Source organism: Rhinoderma darwinii, chromosome 1, assembly GCF_050947455.1.
Source record: "Rhinoderma darwinii isolate aRhiDar2 chromosome 1, aRhiDar2.hap1, whole genome shotgun sequence".
NCBI classification, from domain to species: Eukaryota; Metazoa; Chordata; class Amphibia; order Anura; family Rhinodermatidae; genus Rhinoderma; species Rhinoderma darwinii.
Genome location: NC_134687.1, coordinates 315,907,699 through 315,929,736, shown reverse-complemented (window position 1 = coordinate 315,929,736; position 22,038 = coordinate 315,907,699). Strand labels below are relative to the sequence as shown.

The 22,038-nt window shown below is 41.7% G+C and overlaps 1 protein-coding gene across 1 annotated transcript in view; it reads left to right on the top strand.

Moving 5' to 3' along the window:
* The window catches only part of TRIM14 (tripartite motif containing 14), a 60,641-nt gene extending 55,865 nt beyond the window's left edge, over nucleotides 1-4,776 (top strand). Inside the window, exon 6 of the mRNA XM_075825542.1 lies at nucleotides 3,182-4,776. Coding sequence (XP_075681657.1) covers nucleotides 3,182-3,717 — 536 coding nt within the window. The 3' untranslated portion in view covers nucleotides 3,718-4,776. The remainder of the gene's footprint in view (nucleotides 1-3,181) is intronic.
* Nucleotides 4,777-22,038: the final 17,262 nt, after the last annotated feature.

The following is a 22,038-nucleotide window of genomic DNA, read 5'->3' as shown; positions in this document are numbered from 1 at the left end:
ATAGCCTTATAAGTGTATGTGCACACACAAAATCAAAAACGTCTGAAAATACGGAGCTGTTTTCAAGGGACGTTTTTTTAAGCCACTTGCGTTTTTGGAGCTGTTTTTCTATAGACTCAATGAAAAACGGCTCCAAAAAGTCCCAAGAAGTGACATGCACTTCTTTTTCGCGGGTGTCTTTTTACGTGCAGTTTTTGGAAAGCGAGGCGTAAAAAAAAACGCCCCTGCTTCCGTTTTTTCAGGCGTTTTTCGAGGCGTAAACGGCACAAAATACACCTGAAAACACTGCATGTGCACATACCCTAAGTGTGACTGTTTGCTACATTTGCTACGTTTGCTATTACAGTATTTCATTTCAAGCATTTTTGTATGTCTCCTATTTAGACTCTAGATGTCAGCATTGTAATGCAAAGTACTTCATAAATCCATTACAGTTATTATACTGCAAACTCCAGAATAAACATTTCTGATGCATAAGAACAGTACTATGGGCACTATAGTATGGTGTGTTTACATCTTAGTTGTGAAGTGTTAAAGGGTTATTCCCATCTTATAAAATAATGGTATATACCTAGGTAATGCCATCACTTTATAATTAATGGGGGTCCGACCTCTGGGATCCCCACCAATCCTGAGACTTAGCACTGCGTCCCCTTCTATTTTTTTCTTTACAGCGGCGCTCCCAGCCATCTGGCTGTGCAGGGAACTATAGCATGGCTCTATTTACTTGAATGCAGCCGTGCTTCAGTTCCCGGCCCAGGGAGTGGCTGGGCACCGCGGTGCAGGGAAAAACATTTAGGGGATGCAGCGCTAAAGCAGTACTTCAGTTCCTTCATTCTCAGGATCGGTAAGACCCCACTGATCACGTGATGGCATATTCTAGCGATATTCCATCACTTTATAAGATGTGAATACCCTTTTAAGTAATAGTTAAAGTGAAGCTGGTTTGGAGTCATTATATAAGGAATTGTATGCCCAGAAATTTTCTAGAGATAGCCATACACGTTATATTAATTTCAGCGGATCCTGCAAACAATGTAATGTGTATAGGAACAAACAGACTGCATTTTGAAAAAAAAACAGTGAAAGACAAAAAAACTGTGTAAAATTGCACAAAAATATCCTAAATCTGTGAGCTAACCACCACCACAGCATAAATCTTTCTTATGTCCAGATTTTCCGCTACAATTGCAAGTATAGTGTATCAGCTAGGAGTTCAGTCCTAGACTGGATACATGGATACATTGTAGCAAACCCACAGTTGAAGATATGATTTGGATTTTCCGTTTCTAGACGTAAACTAGAATGTTTTTATTTACTGATTAGTGATGTGTAGTCTTAGATCACATGTAAACATTCTCTGCTAATTCAATAAAGCATAGGCAAATATGTAGTATAAAATCTTATTGTTTTTGTGTTGTTGACACCTACTAGGAAGCATATTGGGATGTGGTCCATCTACTAAGAAGCACAATTTACTTCATTAAATTGACACAACAGTTGGGCTCTACAGTTGGTGTATACGCCAGGAAATAAATACTTCCGACATATAAGACATCTAAAGTGCCAATAGAGTATAGAAAAAGTTTGGGAGGATTCCTCCAGCTCACCTTATCGCATGTATAGACTTGCACACGGATCCTCGTGTCGGCACACGCAAGAAGTAAGGAAAAAAGGAAAGAGATGGATCCAGCGCTGTGTCCTTGAAATTGTGTTTAAAAACGGAAACTATTTCCAAGTTTTAATGAAAAATGAATAAATATAAAAACAGGTAACATTGTAGATAGATATTCTCAAATAGATCGTAGGATTTGTGGCAGTGTGAGCGGTGCCTACGCGTTTCTGATGCATGCAGCGTCCTTAGTCATGGCTTCTGCTGAGTCACTATAGTCAGTCTGAGAATTTATAGTCAGTCTATTTTTAGTAACCATTAATTGCGGGTCACGGATTAGGGAGTTTTGGGAGTTCCCTAATCCGTGACCCGCAATTAATGGTTACTAAAAATAGACTGACTATAAATTCTCAGACTGACTATAGTGACTCAGCAGAAGCCATGACTAAGGACGCTGCATGCGTCAGAAACGCGTAGGCACCGCTCACACTGCCACAAATCCTACGATCTATTTGAGAATATCTATCTACAATGTTACCTGTTTTTATATTTATTCATTTTTCATTAAAACTTGGAAATAGTTTCCGTTTTTAAACACAATTTCAAGGACACAGCGCTGGATCCATCTCTTTCCTTTTTTCCTTGCCAATAGAGTATCATTAGCCAAAGGTTTGTCAAGACTGTCCTATTGGCATACTTTTGCCTCAAGTGTATTGAAAAGCAGAGTCGACTACGCTTTCAATACAATATTATGAAAAAAAAAAAATACATACCGTGAATGAAATTCAGCTGTGTTAAATATCGAATCGTAAGCACTATAGTTTAGGTAGTCAGGTAAATTTCGTTATATTATATAAAACCACAGTACTCTATCTTCATGCTCCATAATAAATTTGAAAGTAGATCCAAGTTTTTGGGCACATATATTAAACAGTAGAAAGCTATGTTAGGCTGTGTTCACATCAGAGTTGCCCTTCCGTTGAGGGGTTCTGTTGGAGGTTTCCGTTGGGTAACCCCTCATCGGAAAAGCAAACTGAAACCTTAGCTTCTGGTTCCCTCACCATTGATCTCAATGGTGACAGAAACTTTGCTAAAGGTTTCCGTTTGTCACCGTTGTGACAGGGTTCCGTTGTTTTGATGGACTCAATAGCGCAGTCGACTGCGATGTGAACAGGCCTTTAGCTGACGTTTTGGTTCCCCTGAAAAAAAATTCCAATATTTACACAACATTTACATAATGCACTGTAAACATTGGATATTTATTCATCACATTGTGTCATGTATAAATGTAATCATCAATATAAGGACCGAAACATCGGCTAATGTAATTCTCTACCAATGGAACATGAAGATTGAGTGCCGTAGTTATAATTTCATATAGTATGTAGTTGTATACAACTGGGGCTTACATTCGTCAACATACTTCAAACGCTTATGCCAAACGTAATGGCGAACACAGTGTGAACCTAGTCTTACAATCAATCTTACATTATAACATTATATGTGCTTATGAACTTATCTATGTTTTAATCTTCTTTAACTCTGTACCTTTATTCACTTACTTTGCAGATGCCAGAACCCCCACTTTAGATCCGGACACAATGCACCCTAAATTGAGGCTCTCTGAGAACCTACTCACAGTGCAGTGTGGTTGGTTAGGGAAATTTAATTCTAGCCATCCACATAGGTTTGATAAACTCATGCAAATTCTGAGCAGAGACTCGTACTTTTCCGGCAGTCACTACTGGGAAGTAGACGTCCTCCAAGCAGGAAACGGATGGTGGATTGGAATCACATACCCATCTATTAAAAGGAAAGGAGACTCCGAGTTGAGTCGTCTTGGTTGGACCAGTGGCTCATGGTGCATTAAAAGATATGATCACGAGTATTGGGCCTTCCACAAAGGAGAAAGGAAAGTGATTCATCTTACTAAACCTCCAGAAAGAGTTGGAGTCTTCTTGGACTATGAATCTGGAGTTCTATCATTCTCCGATGTCACATCTGGAGTGAAGCATCTGCATACCTTCCGCTGTAGATTTACTGAACCTTTGCATCCAGCTCTTCGATTATGGGATGGATCAGTCACAATGTGTAGACTGAACTAATAATCTAACCTGACTGTGGAGAAAATATGTCATCTGTTCGACCTGGTTTACATATTGCTTTGTCATTTTTCAACTATGCATAATAGAGCAGTTAATAGAACATAATAGAACAATGAACCCAACTGGAAAAGGAATCTTTTTAATCCATATATTTATATACTGCCCTAATTCCCATTTCTTTAGATCATTACACAAATGTCCTGCATTTTCCTGGGGTTTCCTTCTAAACATAAGCTTGGTTCCTTCAAGTCATACACCTTAGATCCTTAGTTTTCATATTTTGTACTGATGAGGGCTTAGAAGCTTGGAACAGTGCTATACAAGTTGGCATAGATGGCTCTGTACTTACAGGCAGTATCTGTGCAATCTCAGTCTACTGCCCTTGAATGAAGATGAACGGTCTTGTTCTTGGGATACTTGAATACTTGAAGTGATTGAGCTGCTTTACCTTTTGTTTTAGAAAGGCTTTGCTGTTGTTTGCAGGTTTGATGCAGTTTTGTTACAACTTTGGTGCAGTTTTTGGCTCAGAAAAGAAAAGACTGATGCATCTCCTTTCTTTTGTGTCCACTCGTATGTTTGGCTCAAAAGAACTGAGCCCAAATCTGCATTTAAACTGTGACTGTGACTGTGTGTGTGTGTGTGTGTGTGTCATCCTGGCTTTAACCTCTTCCCGCGCCACAACGTACTATTGCGTCGTGGTGGGGGAGGCAATTTTCAGAGAGGGGTGACCCGCTGAGCCCGCTCCGTGTGCAGCGGGTGTCAGCTGTGTTTTACAGCTGACACCCGGGACTAACAGCCAGGAACAGCGATCTCGTGGTTACTGGCTGTTTAACCCCTCAGATGCTGTGATCAAGCACGATCAAAGCATCTAAGATGTTACAAAACAGGAGGGGTGTCCCCTCTGACAGCTCATCGGCCCCACCGCAAAGCGATCGGGGGGCGCCAATTGCTGTCATAGCAGCCCAGAGGCCTAATGAAGGCCCCCAGGACTGCCTTCCTTCATCTCCTGTTAAGCCGTGTCTCTGGCACGGCATAACAGGAGTCTGTAAAAATGATAATATACTTTACCAGTGATCTAACTATTGCTGGTTCAAGTCCCCTAGGGGGACTATTGAAATGTGTAAAAAAAAAAGTAAAATAAAGTTTTTAGTAGTGTAAAAAAAAATTCAAAGTTCAAAAAAAGAACCTTTTCCCATTTTTTTTCTCTGATGTAAAAAATGTTTCAAAAAAAATACAAAATTGGTATCGCTGCGTCTGTAAAAGTTCAAACTAAGTCCAAACTATTACACTATTTTGGTCACTATTTTCACCGTTTTTTGGTCACTTCATATCTCACAAAAAATTAAATAAAGTTATCAAAAAGTCTCATGTAGCAATAGAAACTACAGCTCACCCCGCAATAATAAGCCCTTATACCGCTCAATCAATGGAGAAATAAAAAAAGTTATGACTCTCAGAATGTGGTGACAATACAACACAAATTTTATTTTTAACAATTCGTTTATTCCTTGTAAAAGTAGTAAAACATAAAAAAAAACTATATAAATTTGGTATCGCCGTAATCGTATTGACTGGTGGAATACAGTTAACATGCCATTTGTACCATATGGTAAGCGGTAAAAACAAAACCACTCAAAAGATTGAGGAATCGCTGTTTTTTTTCTATTCCACCCCAGAAAGATTTTTTTTCTAATTTCGCACTACATTATATGGTACAACAAATGGTACCGTTAAAAACTACAACTCGTCCCGCAAAAAAACAAGCCCTCATATGGCAATATTGACGGAAAAATTAAAAAGTTATGTCTTTTGGTAGGTGGGCAGGAAGAAATGAAAAGGAAAATCCAAAAAATGGCTGGGTCCTGAAGGGGTTAAAGGGATATTAATTTATTACAGTCCCACTCAAAGCAGCTACTCACATGGCTGTTTGTTTACCTGTCACCATTATTGTATGGTAAGTACAAATATTTTCTGAGATATTACAAATATATTCTGCACTATGTGAGAGTCATTTTCTAAATTAAAACGGCTACTCATAAAAATTCAACTAGGGGTGTCTGCACCTGGCCTCCTAGAATTCATAATTTAGCAGCTTGCCCTACAAGCTGACAGCTGATTTGCCATGTCACTTCACATTCACTGCTGAGCAAAAATGAACATGAGTGGTCAAAGCGTTTACTGGAGCTCATTTAGACTCATTTAGAGATAGGCAAATTCCTTAGATTCTCTCCTAAGTAAAAATTTCTGAAAAGCTGCCTAATGGGGAACTGAAAAAATTTATTAATTATCCAATTGAACACTGCCACAAGATTATTTTATAAAGCAACATTAGTTCTAAGTCTGAAAATTCTGACAAAAAGCTCTTTGAATTAAATAATAAACAGCATGTTCCCTTAAAGGGAAGGTGTCATGATTTTTTTTTTTTTTTATTATTATATTGCTTTTAATAAAATATAAACACAAATTTTATTTATTAGTGTTGTCACATTCTAATTTTTACTGTGTTCAAACTTTGACTTCTCTATGGGGGCTGCCATTTTTTTTCATCTCTGCATGTGTCAATTAACGACACATACAGAGATGGTATACGGCACATACAACCCCATAGAGAATGCGAACGGCAGCCGTTCCATTCTCAGAAGTGTACGCCGTCTGTGTGGGAACGGCGCATGCGCCGCTCCCACACAGACCAAAACGAAGCTCGTTCACAGAGCGAAATCCGGCGCCATTTTCATGTGGACCGGTAGCCGCTTCCGGACAGTAAGATGACGACTTCTGGCCGTGGCTTCCGGCCATATGTTCAGGTGCAAGGAATAGACCAGTGGAGGCGGCGGCGGCAGGTAATTTATGTTCGTGTATGTGATGTGTGTATTATGTTCATGTGATACTGTCTGCTGAGCCCTGTATCTAATCCTCCTACACTGTGCAGTCGCTCAGAAAATGGCGGCACACAGTGTAGGAGGTTTGAAGATTCAAACCCTTCCTTCTCCTCGCACTAGCCAGAAGAAGGGAGGGGTGATTGTATGAGGACACTAGAGGAGAGAGTGTCCACCCCAAATTTGCAGCATAAATCAATGAGGTTGCTTTACCACAGTGACCATGCTGCAATTTTGGGAACTGCTCCCTCTAGTGCCCAGCACATGGAAATGTTATAAATTAGAATATAATTTATAATATTTCCTGACTTGTGAAAAAATTAAAAAAATTTAAACAATGTGTAATCACTCAAATACTAATTGTTTAACGGAAAAAAATAAAATAAAAATTCTAGCGACACATTCCCTTTAATGTCTATATTCAGCCCATATTCTCCCATAGAGATACACAGCCTCTTGGTTTCATCCATATTTATGCCCATATTTGCATCTGCAATATAGGAGAAAATACTGAGGAAAATCATGGACACACACTGAGCAATGTAACACAATAAAAACAATAACGGATGTAAATACAAGCAGTATCTGTAGGCTACATTCACACGACACTGAAAAAAATCAACTGTCAATTTTTCATGGCTATTTTGAATCAGTGTGTCTCTAAATTTTCATCCATTTCCAGTCCGTCTGTCCGTTTTTAATGGCCGTTAGTCATCTGTTTTTCATGGCCGTTAAAAAAAAAAAGGATAGACCTGCAATGTCCCTGTAGATAGTGCCACAGTGCCCACTGTAGATAATGCCACCATAGGGCCAGTGCCCACATATATAGTGCCCACTATAGATAGTGCCCACATAGTACCACAGTGCCTACATATAAGGGGACATAGTGCCCACATATAAAGTGCCAGTGCCCACAAAGTGCCACAGTGTCCATTGCAGATAGTGCCACAGAGCCCAAATAGTGCCACAGTGACCATGTAGATAGCGCCACAGCATCCCCGGTAGATAGTGCCACAGTGCCCATGTAGATAGTGTCACACCCCCCATATAGCACCACCCCACTGTAGATAGAACCCCCCTGTAGATAGCACACCCCCTGTAGGTAGCACCCGCCTTGTAGACACCACCCCCCTCCCCTGTAGATAGAGCCACTGTAGCTCACTGTAGAAGCGGAATCCCTCTGGCTGGGGATTCTGCTCATAGATGGAGCCCTGGTCGACTCTGTCCATATATTGCCAGAGCGGGGATTCTGCTCCTACACGGAGCTACAGTGTCGCTATCTACAAGAGATAGGGGGGTTGCTATCTTCAGGCAGGGGGGTGCTATCTACATGGAGGGGTGCTATCTACAAGACCGGAGTCCTCAGCCAGAGATATTGCGATGCTCTGGCCGGGGATTCTATTGTTGAAAGTCCTGACTTCACTGTCCTTTTATGGACAGTAATGTCAAGTGCTTCCCTGGGCTCAGTGCTCAAAGTAGCGCTGTGTCTGGGGAGTCCTTGGCCAGGATAAGTTTATACCGGCCTTTACAAGGATTGTTTCCTGAAAAACGGGCGGTAATCACTGATGCATTGACTTCTATGGGATCGGGCTGACCGTGAAAACTGACGAAAGTAGGACAAAAGAACGGCCGTCTGGGCGTTTTTCACTGTAGTATGAATGTAGATTTAGCCTCTTCCGAACTGCAGCCAGTTTTGACCATCCTGACTGTGCCCCATATTTCCAATCTGACACGTGTCACTTTATGTGGTAATAACTTTGGAATGCTTTTACTTATTCAAGCGATTCTGAGACAGTTTTCTCGTGACACCATGTACTTTATGTTAGTGGTAAAATTTGGTCGATACATTGAGTGTTTATTTGTGAAAAAACTAACATTTTGCGAAAATTTGGAAAAATCAGCATTTTTTTTTAAATGAAATGTATCTCCTTTTAAGACAAATAGTTATTTCACACATAATAGTTACTAGTTAACATTTTCCATATGTCTACTTTATGTTGGCATAATTTTTTAAACATACTTTTATTTTTCTAGGACATTACAAGGATTAGAACTTTAGCAGCAATTGCTTACATTTTCAAGAAAAATTTAAAAGCCTATTTTTTTAGGGACCAGTTCAGTTCTGAAGTGGCTTTGAAGGGTCTATATATTAGAAACCCACATAAATTACCCCATTTTGAAAACTGCACCCCTCAAAGTATTCAAAACCCCTTAGATGTTTCACAAGAATAAAAGCAAAGTAAGGCTGGGTTCACACACACTATTTACGGACGTAATTCGGGCGTTTTAGCCCCGAATTACGTCCGAAAATGCGTCTCAAAAGCGTCGGCAAACATCTGCCCATTCATTATAATGGGTCTTACGATGTTCTGTGCCGACGGGCATTTTTTTTATGCGCCGCTGTAAAAAGGCGGCGCGTAAAAAAGGCGCCCACGTCAAAGAAGTGCATGTCACTTCTTCAGACGTAAATGGAGCCGTTTTCCATGGACTCCATGGAAAAACAGCTCCAATTACGTCCGTAATGAGCGCAGCGAAAGACGCCTGCACATGCCATTACGGCTGAAATTACGGTGCTGTTTTCTCCTGAAAACAGCACCGTAATTTCAGCCGTAACGGACGCTGCCGTGTGAACATACCCTAAAGGTGAAATTTCAAAATGTTATTTTTTTTTACAGATATTCAATTTTAATCTGTTTTTTCTGTAACACAGCAAGTGTTAACAGAGAAACAACTCAATATTTATTACCCTGATTCTGAAGTTTTTAGAAATATCTGATATGTGGCCCTAGTGTGCTACTTGACTGCAACACAGGCATCAGTAATGAAGGAGCACTTTGTAGATTTTGGGGCCTTCTTATTAGAATATATATTAGGCACCATGCCAGGTTTGAAGAGGTCGTGTGCCAAAACATAGGAAAAACCCACAAAAAGACACAATTTTGGAACCTACACCCCAAGGAATTCATATAGGGGTGTAGTGAGCATTTTGACTACAGGTGTTTCATAGATTTTATTAGAATTGGACCATGAAAATGAAGGAGAAAAAGCACCCCAACATCTGTAAATCTACTTCTCCCGAGTACGGAAATACCACATATGTGGTCAAAAGCTGCTGTTTGGACACACGGTAGTGTTCAGAAGGGAAGGAGCGCCATTTGACTTTTGGAGCGCAGATTTTGCTGGGTTGGTTTCTGGTTGCCATGTCACATTTGCAGAGCTCCTGAGCTACCAATACAGTGGAAACCCCTAAAAAGCGACCCCATTTGGGAAACAATACCCCTTGAGGAATTCATCTAGTGGTATAGTAAGCATTTTGACCCCACAAGTTTTTTTCTGAATTGATTAGCATTGGGCAGCGAAAATGAAAAATTTATTTTTTTCCACTAAGATGTAGTTTGGTTCAAAATGTTTCAATTTCACAAAGAATAAAGGAGAAAAAGCACCTCAACATTCATAAAGCAATTTCCCACGAGTGTGGCAATACACCATATGTGGTCATAAACTGCTGTTTGGATACACGGCAGGCCTCAGAATGGAAGTAGCGCCATTTGGCTTTTGGAATGTAGATATTGCTGGATTGGATTCTGGGCGCCATGTCGCATTTGCAGAGGGCCTGTAGTACAAGTACAGTGTAAACACCCCAAAAGTGACTCCATTTGGGAAACCACACCCCTTGAGGAATTCATCTAGGGGTATAGTGAGAATTTTGACCTCAAAGGTTTTTTGCTGGATAAATTAGAATTAAGCTGTGAAAATGAAAATTAAGATGTAGATTTAGATCAACATTTTCGCAAGGAATAAAGAAGAAAAATCACCCCAGCATTTGTCTCTTGAGTATGGCAATACCCCATATGTGGTTATAAACTGCTGTTTGGACATATGGAAGGGTTCAGAAGTAAAGGAGTGGTATTTTCCTTTTGGAGCGTGGATTATGCTGGAATGGTTTGCGGAGGCAATGTCGCATTTGCAAAACACCTGATGTACCAAAAAAAAAGTGACCCCATTTTAGAAACTACACCCCTAAAGGCATTTATCGAGGAGTATAATGAGAATTTAGACCCCACAGGTGTTTTTCAGAAATTAATAAGCCTTGGATGATGCAAAGCGAAAATTGCAATTTTTCCACTGATATGCCGATTCAGTGCACAGTATGTTGTGCCCAGCTTGTGCCCAGCTTGTGCCACTGGAGAATCTTACCTCAAACTGTTAAGCGGGTTCTCCCGGGTATGGCAATGCCATACATGTGGACGTAAACTGCTGTTTGAGCAAACTGTAGGGCTTAGAAGGAAAGGAGCGCCATTTGAAGCGTGGATTTTGCTTGGTAGTAGTTTTGTTTGAGTATTACTGGTATTTCAGTTTATAATGTGGGGGCATACAGTGAAGGAAATAAGTATTTGATCCCTTGCTGATTTTGTAAGTTTGCCCACTATCAAAGACATGAACAGTCTAGAATTTTTAGTATAGGTTAATTTTACCAGTGAGATATAGATTATATTTTAAAAAAAAAACAGAAAATCACATTGTCAAAATTATATATATTTCTTTGCATTGTGCACAGAGAAATAAGTATTTGATCCCTTTGGCAAACAAGACTTAATACTTAGTGGCAAAACCCTTGTTAGCAAGCACCGCAGTCAGACGTTTTTTGTAGTTGATGATGAGGTTTGCACACATGTTAGATGGAATTTTGGCCCACTCCTCTTTTCAGATCATCTGTAAATCATTAAGATTTCGAGGCTGTCACTTGGCAACTCGGATCTTCAGCTCCCTCCATAAGTTTTCGATGGGATTAAGGTCTGGAGACTGGCTAGGCCACTCCATGACCTTAATGTGCTTCTTTTTGAGCCACTCCTTTGTTGCCTTGGCTGCATTGTCGTGCTGGAAGACCCAGCCATGAGCCATTTTTAATGTCCTGGTGGAGGGAAGGAGGTTGTCACTCAGGATTTGACGGTACATGGCTCCATCCATTCTCCCATTGATGCGGTGAAGTAGTCCTGTGCCCTTAGCAGAGAAATACCCCCAAAACATAATGTTTCCACCTCCATGCTTGACAGTGGGGACGGTGTTCTTTGGGTCATGAGCAGCATTTCTCTTCCTTCAAACACGGCGAGTTGAGTTAATGCCAAAAGCTAAATTTTAGTCTCATCTGACCACAGCACCTTCTCCCAATCACTCTCAGAATCATCCAGATGTTCATTTGCAAACTTCAGATGGGCCTGTACATGTGCCTTCTTGAGCAGGGGGACCTTGCGGGCACTGCAGGATTTTAATCCATTACGGCGTAATGTGTTACCAATGGTTTTCTTGGTGACTGTGGTCCCAGCTTCCTTGAGATCATTAACAAGTTCCCCCCGTGTAGTTCTCGGCTGAGCTCTCACCTTCCTCAGGATCAAGGATACCCCACGAGGTGATATTTTGCATGGAGCCCCAGATCGATGTCGATTGACAGTCATTTTGTATGTCTTCCATTTTCTTACTATTGCACCAACAGTTGTCTCCTTCTCACCCAGCGTCTTACTTATGGTTTTGTAGCCCATTCCAGCCTTGTGCAGGTCTATGATCTTGTCCCTGACATCCTTAGAAAGCTCTTTGGTCTTGCTGTAGAGGTTGTAGAGGTTAGAGTCAGACTGATTAATTGAGTCTGAGGACAGGAGTCTTTTATACAGGTGACCATTTAAGACAGCTGTCTTTAATGCAGGCACCAAGTTGATTTGGAGCGTGTAACTGGTCTAGAGGAGGCTGAACTCTTAATGGTTGGTAGGGGAACAAATACTTATTTCTCTGTGCACAATGCAAATAAATATATATAATTTTGACAATGTGATTTTCTTTTTTTTTAATATAATCTATCTCTCACTGGTAAAATTAACCTAGCCTAAAAATTCTAGACTGTTCATGTCTTTGACAGTGGGCACACTTACAAAATCAGCAAGGGATCAAATACTTATTTCCTTCACTGTATGTAATCTGTGCAGAGTACATCAGGGCATAATAAGAGAGTATAAAAATAGGGTAAATAATACAATTATCCCTAGATGTGTTGTACGATGTGAAGCAATCCGTTATGCGCAGGCCAGTGTCGCACTGATAAACGGTGTCCATTCTTATCCACCTTTTGTAACACTCTGCACCTTGTTGGGACTTTTCCTCCATTTTGGTTTGGGAAAATTTTGCTGTGAAAGTGTTGCCCTGCTATAATACGGGCACCCTCGCTTCCAGCAGATGTGCTATGTCCCTTCCTAAATACCAGGGCCTTGAAACCGAAGGAATGTTCCCCTCCGGCCTGCACATCGGAATGTTTTTTCATCACCGCGTTAGGCCTTATTCACACGAGCGTGTGTGTATTGCGCGCACAAAAAAGCTGCTACAGTTCTGTGTGGCATCAGTATTTGGTGCGTGCCTGCGTGATTTTCGCGCATATGGCATCGTTATGACACTGTTTTTATGATTACAAACATAAAAGCAGGAGGTGCTTTTATGTTTTCATTCATTTATTTTACAACTGTAGCGCGAATTACGCGCGGCGCACGGAAGTGCTTCCGTGTGCCATGCGCGATTTTCACGCAACCATTGACTTCAATGGGTGCGTGATGCGTGAAAAAACGGCCAAGTATAGGACATGTCGTGGGCTTTACGCAGTGGATACACGCTGCGTGAAAATCACGGACAGTCTGAACGTCCCCATTGCCTAACATTGGTCCGTACGACTCGCGTGAAAATCACGGTCGTGTGAATAAGGCCTTACTAGTTCCATAACTTTTAGATTTTTTGGTTGATAGAGCTATGTGAGGACTTGTTTTTTGCAAGACAAGCTGTAGATTTTATTGGTACTATTTCAGGACACATGAGACTTTTTGATCACATTTTATTTCATTTTTTGGAAGAGGAAATTACCAAAAACAAGCAACTCTGGACTTGTTTTTTTGTTTTTTTTTTTTAACAAATTTGAAGGGAGACACTGCCTGTTGAAGTTCCGAGTCAGATAAATGCCTCACCAGAAATGCTTTCCACTTTGTAAAAAATTTCTTAGTGCGTTTGGTTTTCATACATTCTGCGTCTAATCGTTCTATGTGCAAACATTGTTTTAATTGGTTCATTACATTTTGTATAGTCGGTACTGTCGATACCAACCAGTGTTGTAACAGTAACCGCTTAACTACCAAACAGATCAGGTGAAACAGTTGAGGCAGGTGCCTCCCTTCCGCTCTGCCACCATCCATCTCTTCCTCCCAATAGTGGAAGAGGAAAAGGACAGGAGACATTGGCAAAGACAATCGCCACAGTGTATCCATCATGTCACGGATCCGAGACCACAAGGGCTGAATTGCGGAACATTGCCATAAACCGTGGAATAGGTCTGTTCTACTAATATGACATTTGGACAGTCCACCAGGCGATCAGGCATGGCAGGACTCGGTGGTAGGTTAAAACCAAAGATCGCCCTATGCATTATACGAAACTGAGTATCCCTCCACACCTCCCTCACCACATGTTTCCGAACTGAACCCCAACCTATCAGGATTTTATCCCTTATGTCACTATCTCAAAAGTTGTTCTTCCCATTTTGTAAAGAATTGTTCCGGCGGAATAACAATCAAGCTGTCCCTAATTTTACCATATATATGAGAGATAGACATCCTTCCAGTATCCTGAAAAATAGCTTGATCCATATCATTCGTGATCACTTCTCGACTAACATCACGTAGTGCATTCCCGAAGAAATGTTGGACCTGAGCATTTTGAATACGTTGAAAAGGCCTCAGCCCGAATTTATCTATCAACTCTTGCCCAGTAAGCCATCTCGGATCCGTGTCATGAAGCAGATGTTCCACTCTAAGAATACCCCTCGTCCTCCATTCTGCAAAAAGACTACTGTCTCTACCTTGAACAAATTCCGGATGATTCCATAGGGGAAGATACTTGGAAATTCGAAAGGATAAACCATAGCTCCGTCTCATAACCCGCCAAGCCATGAAAGTATCCCTACATATCACAGATTGCTTTATGGACCTAGGCATGGCTGAAAGGGACGAGTGGAGAAGCGTGCAGAGGTCCCATAGTGCACAAAAATGCGATTCAAGATCAGAATGATAACTAGTCCGCGCAACTCAATCTATTACATGTCGGGCTAAACAAGCCAAATTGTATCCCCCGTATATTAGGCAAATTAATACTACCCCGCTCCTTAGTAGCCATAAGCTTATCCAGACGAATTCGAGGCCTCCTCCCTTTCCAAAAAAAAATGACAAAAGCCGAATGTAACTTTGATACATCTATATGTTTCAAAAGAAGAGGTAGGGTTTGTAATGGGTACAATAATTTAGAAAAGCACATCATCTTAAGAAGGTGGTTTCTTCCCAACAAGGAGAGTGGTAAACCATGCCACCTTTTCAAGTCATGCAGAATTTTCGTAAATAAGGGGAGATAATTCAAATGATATAGGGAGTCTGAGGTGCGCCCAATATGGATACCCAGGTTTTTAATAGAGCGTTTAGCTACAGGAATATTGTACAGATGAGTGGGTAACCCCCCCTGTGGGTCCTTGGTTCCCAAAAACAGGGCCTCACACTTTGAGACATTTAATTTAAATCCCGAAAAAACACCAAAGTCCAAAATGACATCTAGTACCTTAGGCAGCTCCGAGCCCGGATTAGCCATAAATAATAGGATATCATCCGCAAAGGGGGCCAGTCTCAGTGTAGCGCCACCAATCGGAATACCCTTAAAAATCTGGTCCATATCCAGAGACCGGGCCAAAGGCTCTAAAGCCAAATCAAATAATAAAGGGGACAACGGACATCCCTGCCTCGTCCCCTTTAGCAAAGGAAAGGGCGGGGAGACAAATCCAGGCGTGTGCACACTAGCCTTAGGTTGCATGTAAAGAACTCCTAGAAACCTTCTAAAAGCCCCCTGAAAACCCATAGCATCCAACACCTGACCTAACCAACCCCATCTCAAATTATCAAAAGCTTTCTCTGCATCTAGGGTGATCAGGGCAGGCGTCTCTCCCCCTAGGCCATCCCCAACCACATCCATTGCCAAAACAACTCTATGGAGATTAGTCACAGCCGAACGGCCTTTCACGAAACCCACCTGCGATGGGCCAATCAGTGAGGGCAAGATCAGAGCCAAACGGTTTGCCATGAGCTTGGCCAGAATGTTGAGGTCCTGATCAATCAGCGAAATCGGCCGATAAGAAGAGGGACAATCAAGATCTTGACCCTCCTTAGGCATTAGCTTGATGTAGGCTAAATTAGTTTGAAAAGCCCGATCTCGTCCTGACAACACATTATTAAACAGGCTAGTTAAAACGGGTGCCACTTGCATCTTCAGGACTTTATAAAACTCGCCTGGATAACCATCAGGGCCTGGGGATTTACCCGAGGGCAGGGCCATAATTACGCTCTGCACCTCCTCCGCAGTTATTAGTGCATTGAGAGCAGTAAGTTGTTCTTCAGAAACTGGAGGTAGAGAGACATTTTGCAAAAATTCTACACCATCAGGCATCTCCCCTGGATCATCTCGATACAAAGAAGCGTAATAGTCCCCCAGCAATGTATTGATGGACTTTGGGTCTTCTGTAATGTCTCCCCCAGGGGATCTCAGTCGTTGAATACAATGAAAAGGTCTCTTTCCTCTAGCTAAATTCGCTAACAATTTACTAGGTTTATCACCAAATCGTCTACAAACTACTTCCTGCTGGGTCCTAATAAAGTCCTCACATCGCTCGGCCAATACATCAAAATCTCCCCTGGCTGAGATCCATTTTGTTTTAGAGAGAGGGGTCTGAGTCAAAAGAAAGTCGGTATATGCCTGTCGTAAAGTGGCACTCGTCGTTTCGTATTGCAACCATACAACTTTTTAAGTTTGCTGACATGAGCTATAATGCGCCCTCTCAAAACTGCCTTCGCCGTATTCCAAAATAACTGGGGATCGGACACATGTTCCCCATTTGTAGCCCCATATTCAAGCCACCAACCTCTCAAGAGTGTCGGGAAGCCTTCATCATTGGTCAAAAAGGATGGAAAACGCCACAGGTAAGCGTCTCCTTTAGGGTATGTATCAAGCAAGTCTATTAAGATGGGTGTGTGATCCGAAATAACTAGGTCTTCAATAGAGGCCTCTTTGACCTTAGAAAGTAATGCACGGCTAAGTAAAACATAGTCTATACGCGACCAAGAAGAGTGGGGGGGAGAAAAATGAGTATACTCCCGGTTACTAGGATGAACATGTCTCCAACCATCAATCAACGGGGCAACCGACAAGAGACCAGCCAAGTGAGAGTTAGAAGCAGGGGCCGTAAGATCTACAACCTGTCTGAACGGTCTATCTTCATATTGTGACACCACCCCATTGAAATCACCTCCCACTACTATATCCGGAAATTAATCAAGTAGCAAAGTGTCACGGAACTTATTGTAGAAAGATCTTTGCGAACTATTCGGGACATACACATTATACAGACTTATTGTACCCTGTGGGCTATGTTAGCTGGAGATGTATCATCCGACCTTCATCATCCGTAACTACATCAGTAATCGTATGAGGAAAGGCTTTACGAACCAGTACCAGAACCCCTGCTTTACGCTCTACTGCAGGAGAGCCATAAACTTCCCCCACCCAAAGTTTAAGCATACGTGAAAAATCATCTTTAAGTAGATGGGTCTCCTGCAGCAAAGCGATATCTACCTTGAGTCTTTTCAAATTCATGCGTTTTGCCGGGGACCTAAGCCCCTTAACATTCCAAGTGACGATTTTAATGTCACAAATGTACTATAAATATGATCAACTGAATATGTCACAAATACGAGGGCACTAATCTCAGTCAAAGGACCAAAATTATGACAGCTATATAGGATATCCCGGGAGATTAACTTCAAACAGAAATTGCAATAATAGTTTCCAATGAGCAGTAATGCATTAAGAGGCACAGCGGACAAAGTTAAATAGTGCATAACAACAAATAACAATTGTACACAACAATAACTATACGTGCACCTTGAAAGGTGAGTGGATCTTTCCGATAGGACTCCCATAAATCTGGTACTCAACGTTACACATCACCTTCCCTCCATATTGTATAGCTAAAGATGGGAGGAACAACCAGTAAGATATTCCCCAGAGCATGACATTTAAGAGAACAGTCTCATGCCCTTCCCTCCCCCATTGTTAAAGCCAATTCTGACAATCTGGTAAGTTTAGCCAGGTGAACACAAGTACCGCAACAAGGACCCATCTCACTCAGTTAAAGTCCTCAATCTGGTAGCCGCGCTCCACCCTGGAATCCTCGATGCATAGTGCGGTGTGATTTTGGACTAGATGCTGACCCCTTAGAGTCGGTCAGAGAAGAAGTGCTACGGGGCGACTGGGCCAGCAAATGGGACCGGCATTTAGGAGAGGAGATGGATGTCCCAACGTCTGAAATCACCGATGTTGTAGGTGAGGACTCCGAAGCAAAGAAGCGTTCCGCTGCCGCCGGATCTCTGAAAGTCTGAAAAGTTCCATCTGTATGCTTGATCCGAAGAATAGCAGGATACATGAGCTGAAAACTAATGTTCTTCCGAAACAACAATGAACACGTGGCACTAAAAGCCAGACGCTGTCTGGTAACATCTGCTGAATAATACCAGAAAATAAGTATACGTGCACCTTGAAAGGTGAGTGGATCTTTCCGATTACGGTAAGCATGGAGGATGTCCTCTTTATCCACAAAATCCAAATATCGCATTATCACTTGTCGGGGTCGGTCAGTATTGCCAGTGTGTGATTCAGATGCAGGCGGTTTAGGCGGGCCCACTCTGTGTGCACGTTCTACCCGTTTGAGCCCTGATAAGCCCAAAGCCTGTGGCAAATCACACTCACACAATTTTCTGAGGGCTTTTACTGGTATGGTCTCTGGCAGGCCGACCAATCTCAAATTATTCCGGCGGGACCTATTCTCAAGATTCTCGATGCGCTCATAGAGCTGTCGAACAGTCTGATGCAGATCGCTGGTCTGGGACACCACCGCAACCAACTCATCCTCAGTATTAGATATCCTCTGCTGAGCTTCATTTAAGCGGCCCTCGTGTTGAGTAATATTCTCTTGTAAGCGATTCAGGGTGGATTGCACTGTCATCACCAGAGTACTGGATAAATCCAGAGCAATGAGGTCGGCCACTGCTTTGGCCAATAACTTATAATCCAATGTGTCCTATAAGGTAAGAAGTTGTTGGGAGGGAAGCGGAGATGACGTGTCGTTACTGTCCCGTCGATCTTCCAACGGCGCCATCTTAGGCGGCTGTTCCTCCATAGCGTCCTCTCCCATATCCTCAAAATCAGTTTTTTTGCTGCTCCTTAGCAAATAACTCTCCATATAGGTAACGCCAGTCGGTTATAAGTCAGATCCTCTCCACCACAGCCAAAACTGAGGAGATATTTGCAGGCGGAAACAGCTTTGTAAGGTCTGGAGGAGCGGGAGCGATGTCACACACGTCTTCACATACCAGTGCCGGAACCGGAAGTCCCAGAATTGTTTTTTATTGTTTTTTTTTTCGGCATTCACCATGCTCCATAAATTACATGTTAACTTTATTCTGTGAGTATACAATTACGGCGATAAGAGCAATAACTTTTTTACTTTCGCGTCAACAAAGCTGTATCAGGACTTTTTTATGCGTGACGGGCTGTCATTCTTATTGGTACTATTTTGGGTTAAATGTAACTTTTTGATCACTTTTTATTCCATTTTTTGGGAGGAGATGTGACCTAAAAACAGCAATTCTGGTGTTGTTTTTTCATATTTATTTATTACGGCGTTCACCATGTGGGATAAATTACATAATAATTTTATAGTTTGGGTCATTATAAAAGACTTATTATGGGAAAAAAGTCAATTTTATTTTTTTTTTTTACTTGAAACTTTTTTTTGTCCCACTAGAGGACTTGAAGGTCTGCAACGCTGATCGTTATACTAATATGCTGCACTACCTACAAAGTGCAATGTATTAGAGCTGTCATTGTGACACTGTCACCAAGCCTATTAGGACCTGCAGGAGGCGGGTCCTAACATGTTTCCGCACTTGGCAGACAAGGAGGCCATTGTTAGGCCAACGGCTGCGATACCAACCATCGGCGCCCCCACAATCGCGTCATGCATGTTGCTCTTTACTTCTGAGCCCTGTCATATATCCAGGCAAATGATAAATGCCTTGAGAGCAGTCGTTTCTAAAATGGGGTCACTTCCTGGAGGCTTCCACTGTACTCAGGTACCTCAGGGTTTTGCAAAAGCAACATGGCGCCCAAAAACGGAGCCAGCAAAATCTGCATGCCAAATAGCGCTCCTGCCTTTCTGAGCCCTGCCGTGTATCCAAACAGCAGTTTAAAACATTGCCAACATAAAGTAGACATATGGGAAAGGTTAACTAGTAACTATTTTGTGTGGAATTACTATCTGTTTTTTAAGAAGATACATTAAAAATGTAGAAAAAAGCCAATTTTTTAAAATTTCTGTAAATTCAGGTGTTTTCCCAAACAAACACTGAATGTATCGACCAAATTTTACCACTAACTTAAAGTACAATGTGTCATAAGAAAACAATCTCCTGGAAAAATAAAAGCATTCCAAAGTTATTATCACATAAAGTGACACGTCAGATTTGAAAAAAAACTGGCCTGGTCCAATAGGCGAAAACAGGCGGTGTCCTTAAGGGGTTAAATCCCATCATCATTACCCTTTCCAGTTAATACCTGAGACACATGATAATATACATGCCAAAGAATTTTTATTATTCTTTGCAACAGTTTACAGTATTGGGTTGGAGAAAACCCAGTGCTGTCGTGGAGGATACAGGATCAAATGATAGAATTACCAGTAAAGTAAGGATAAGAAGCATAATCTGGACGTGGACCCAGCGTCTCCTGCCCAGTTACGAAGTCAGATAGCTCTCTTAGCTGAATTTGAAAGAGCAGTTGTTCTGGCATAAAGCCCGACAGAATCAGCAGATGCGTCAGAGATACACGGCCTTTTGAAAGTACTGGCAAAGAAGCCAAAAAGATTGATTACTTACCGGTAATCGGTTTTTCATGAACCTATAACAGCACCCCAGGAGAGACATCCCATTCGCTGGACAGGAAGCCTGATGATATAAAAAAAGGACACAACTCTCCACACACCCAGTCTTAGGAAGAACTCAGGATGAGAATTAGTTTCGTTTATTTTATATATTGATTTATTTATTTATATTTAAATTTTATTTTTTTCGCTTCCCAAGTGGAATTACCTCACACCTTCATATATACAGTATTTACAAGGAATCCTTTTGTATTCATGTTGCCACTCAACCTTATGAGGACTATATGCACTACAAGAATTAGGGAGGGTAACAGAGGAGTGCTGTCATAGGTTCATGAAAAACCGATTACCAGTAAGTCATTAATATTTTACCCTTTCATCTATGACAGCACCCCTGGAGATGTACAATAGAAGTCAAAATTTAGGGTGGGACCACAGCTTGTAGTACCTTTCTACCAAATGCCAAGTCAGAGGCTGTATGCAGTTGTAATCGGTAATGCTAGAGGAAGGTGGGAGGAGTGCACCATGTAGCAGCCTTGCATATCTGATCTAAGGATGCCTCAGCTCTCTCAGCCCAGGAAGGGGACACAGTCCTGGTGGAGTGGACTCCAAAGAACTCTGGAGGCTGGAGATTCTGACTTACATAGGCTAAATGTATAGCCTGTTTAATCCATCTTGCTATAGTGGATCTACAGGCTGCCGAACCCTTGTTGGGACCCAGGAACTGGACAAACAAATTTTCTGAGGTTCTTAAATCTTTAGAGATTTCTAGGTATTGGACTAGGCCCCTCCTTACGTCCAGGCAGTTAAACCGCTGTTCCATCGGATTTTTCAGGGAATTACAAAAAGAGGGAAGAACAATCTCTTGGTCTAGATAAAACGGACAGACCACTTTAGGAAGAAACCCCAGTATGGTTTTTAAGATGACCCTGTCATCTAATAGTAGAGTATATGGAGGAAAAGCAGAGAGGGCCTGAATCTCACTTACTCTACGGGTCGATGTAATGACTAACAAGAACTTAATTTTGAGTGTCAGCATGTTTATGGTAATGGAGTCTAGTGGTTCGAACGGTAGATTTGTCATGGCCTGGAGAACAATATTTAAGTCCCAAGAGGAATTGAGGATCTAATCTGGGGTTTAAGTCTAGAGGAGGCTGTTATCCGGAATCTCCTAACCCAGGTGTGTTCCACCAATTTGAAATCAAAGAATGAACTTAGTGCGGATATCTGAATCTTTAAGGTGCTAGTCTTAACCCCTTAAGGACGCAGCCTTGTTTTGGCCTTAAGGCTCAGAGCCCATTTTTGAAATCTGACATATTTCACTTTATGTGGTAATAACTTAAGGAATGCTTAAACCTATCCAAGCGATTCTGAGACTGTTATCTCATGAGA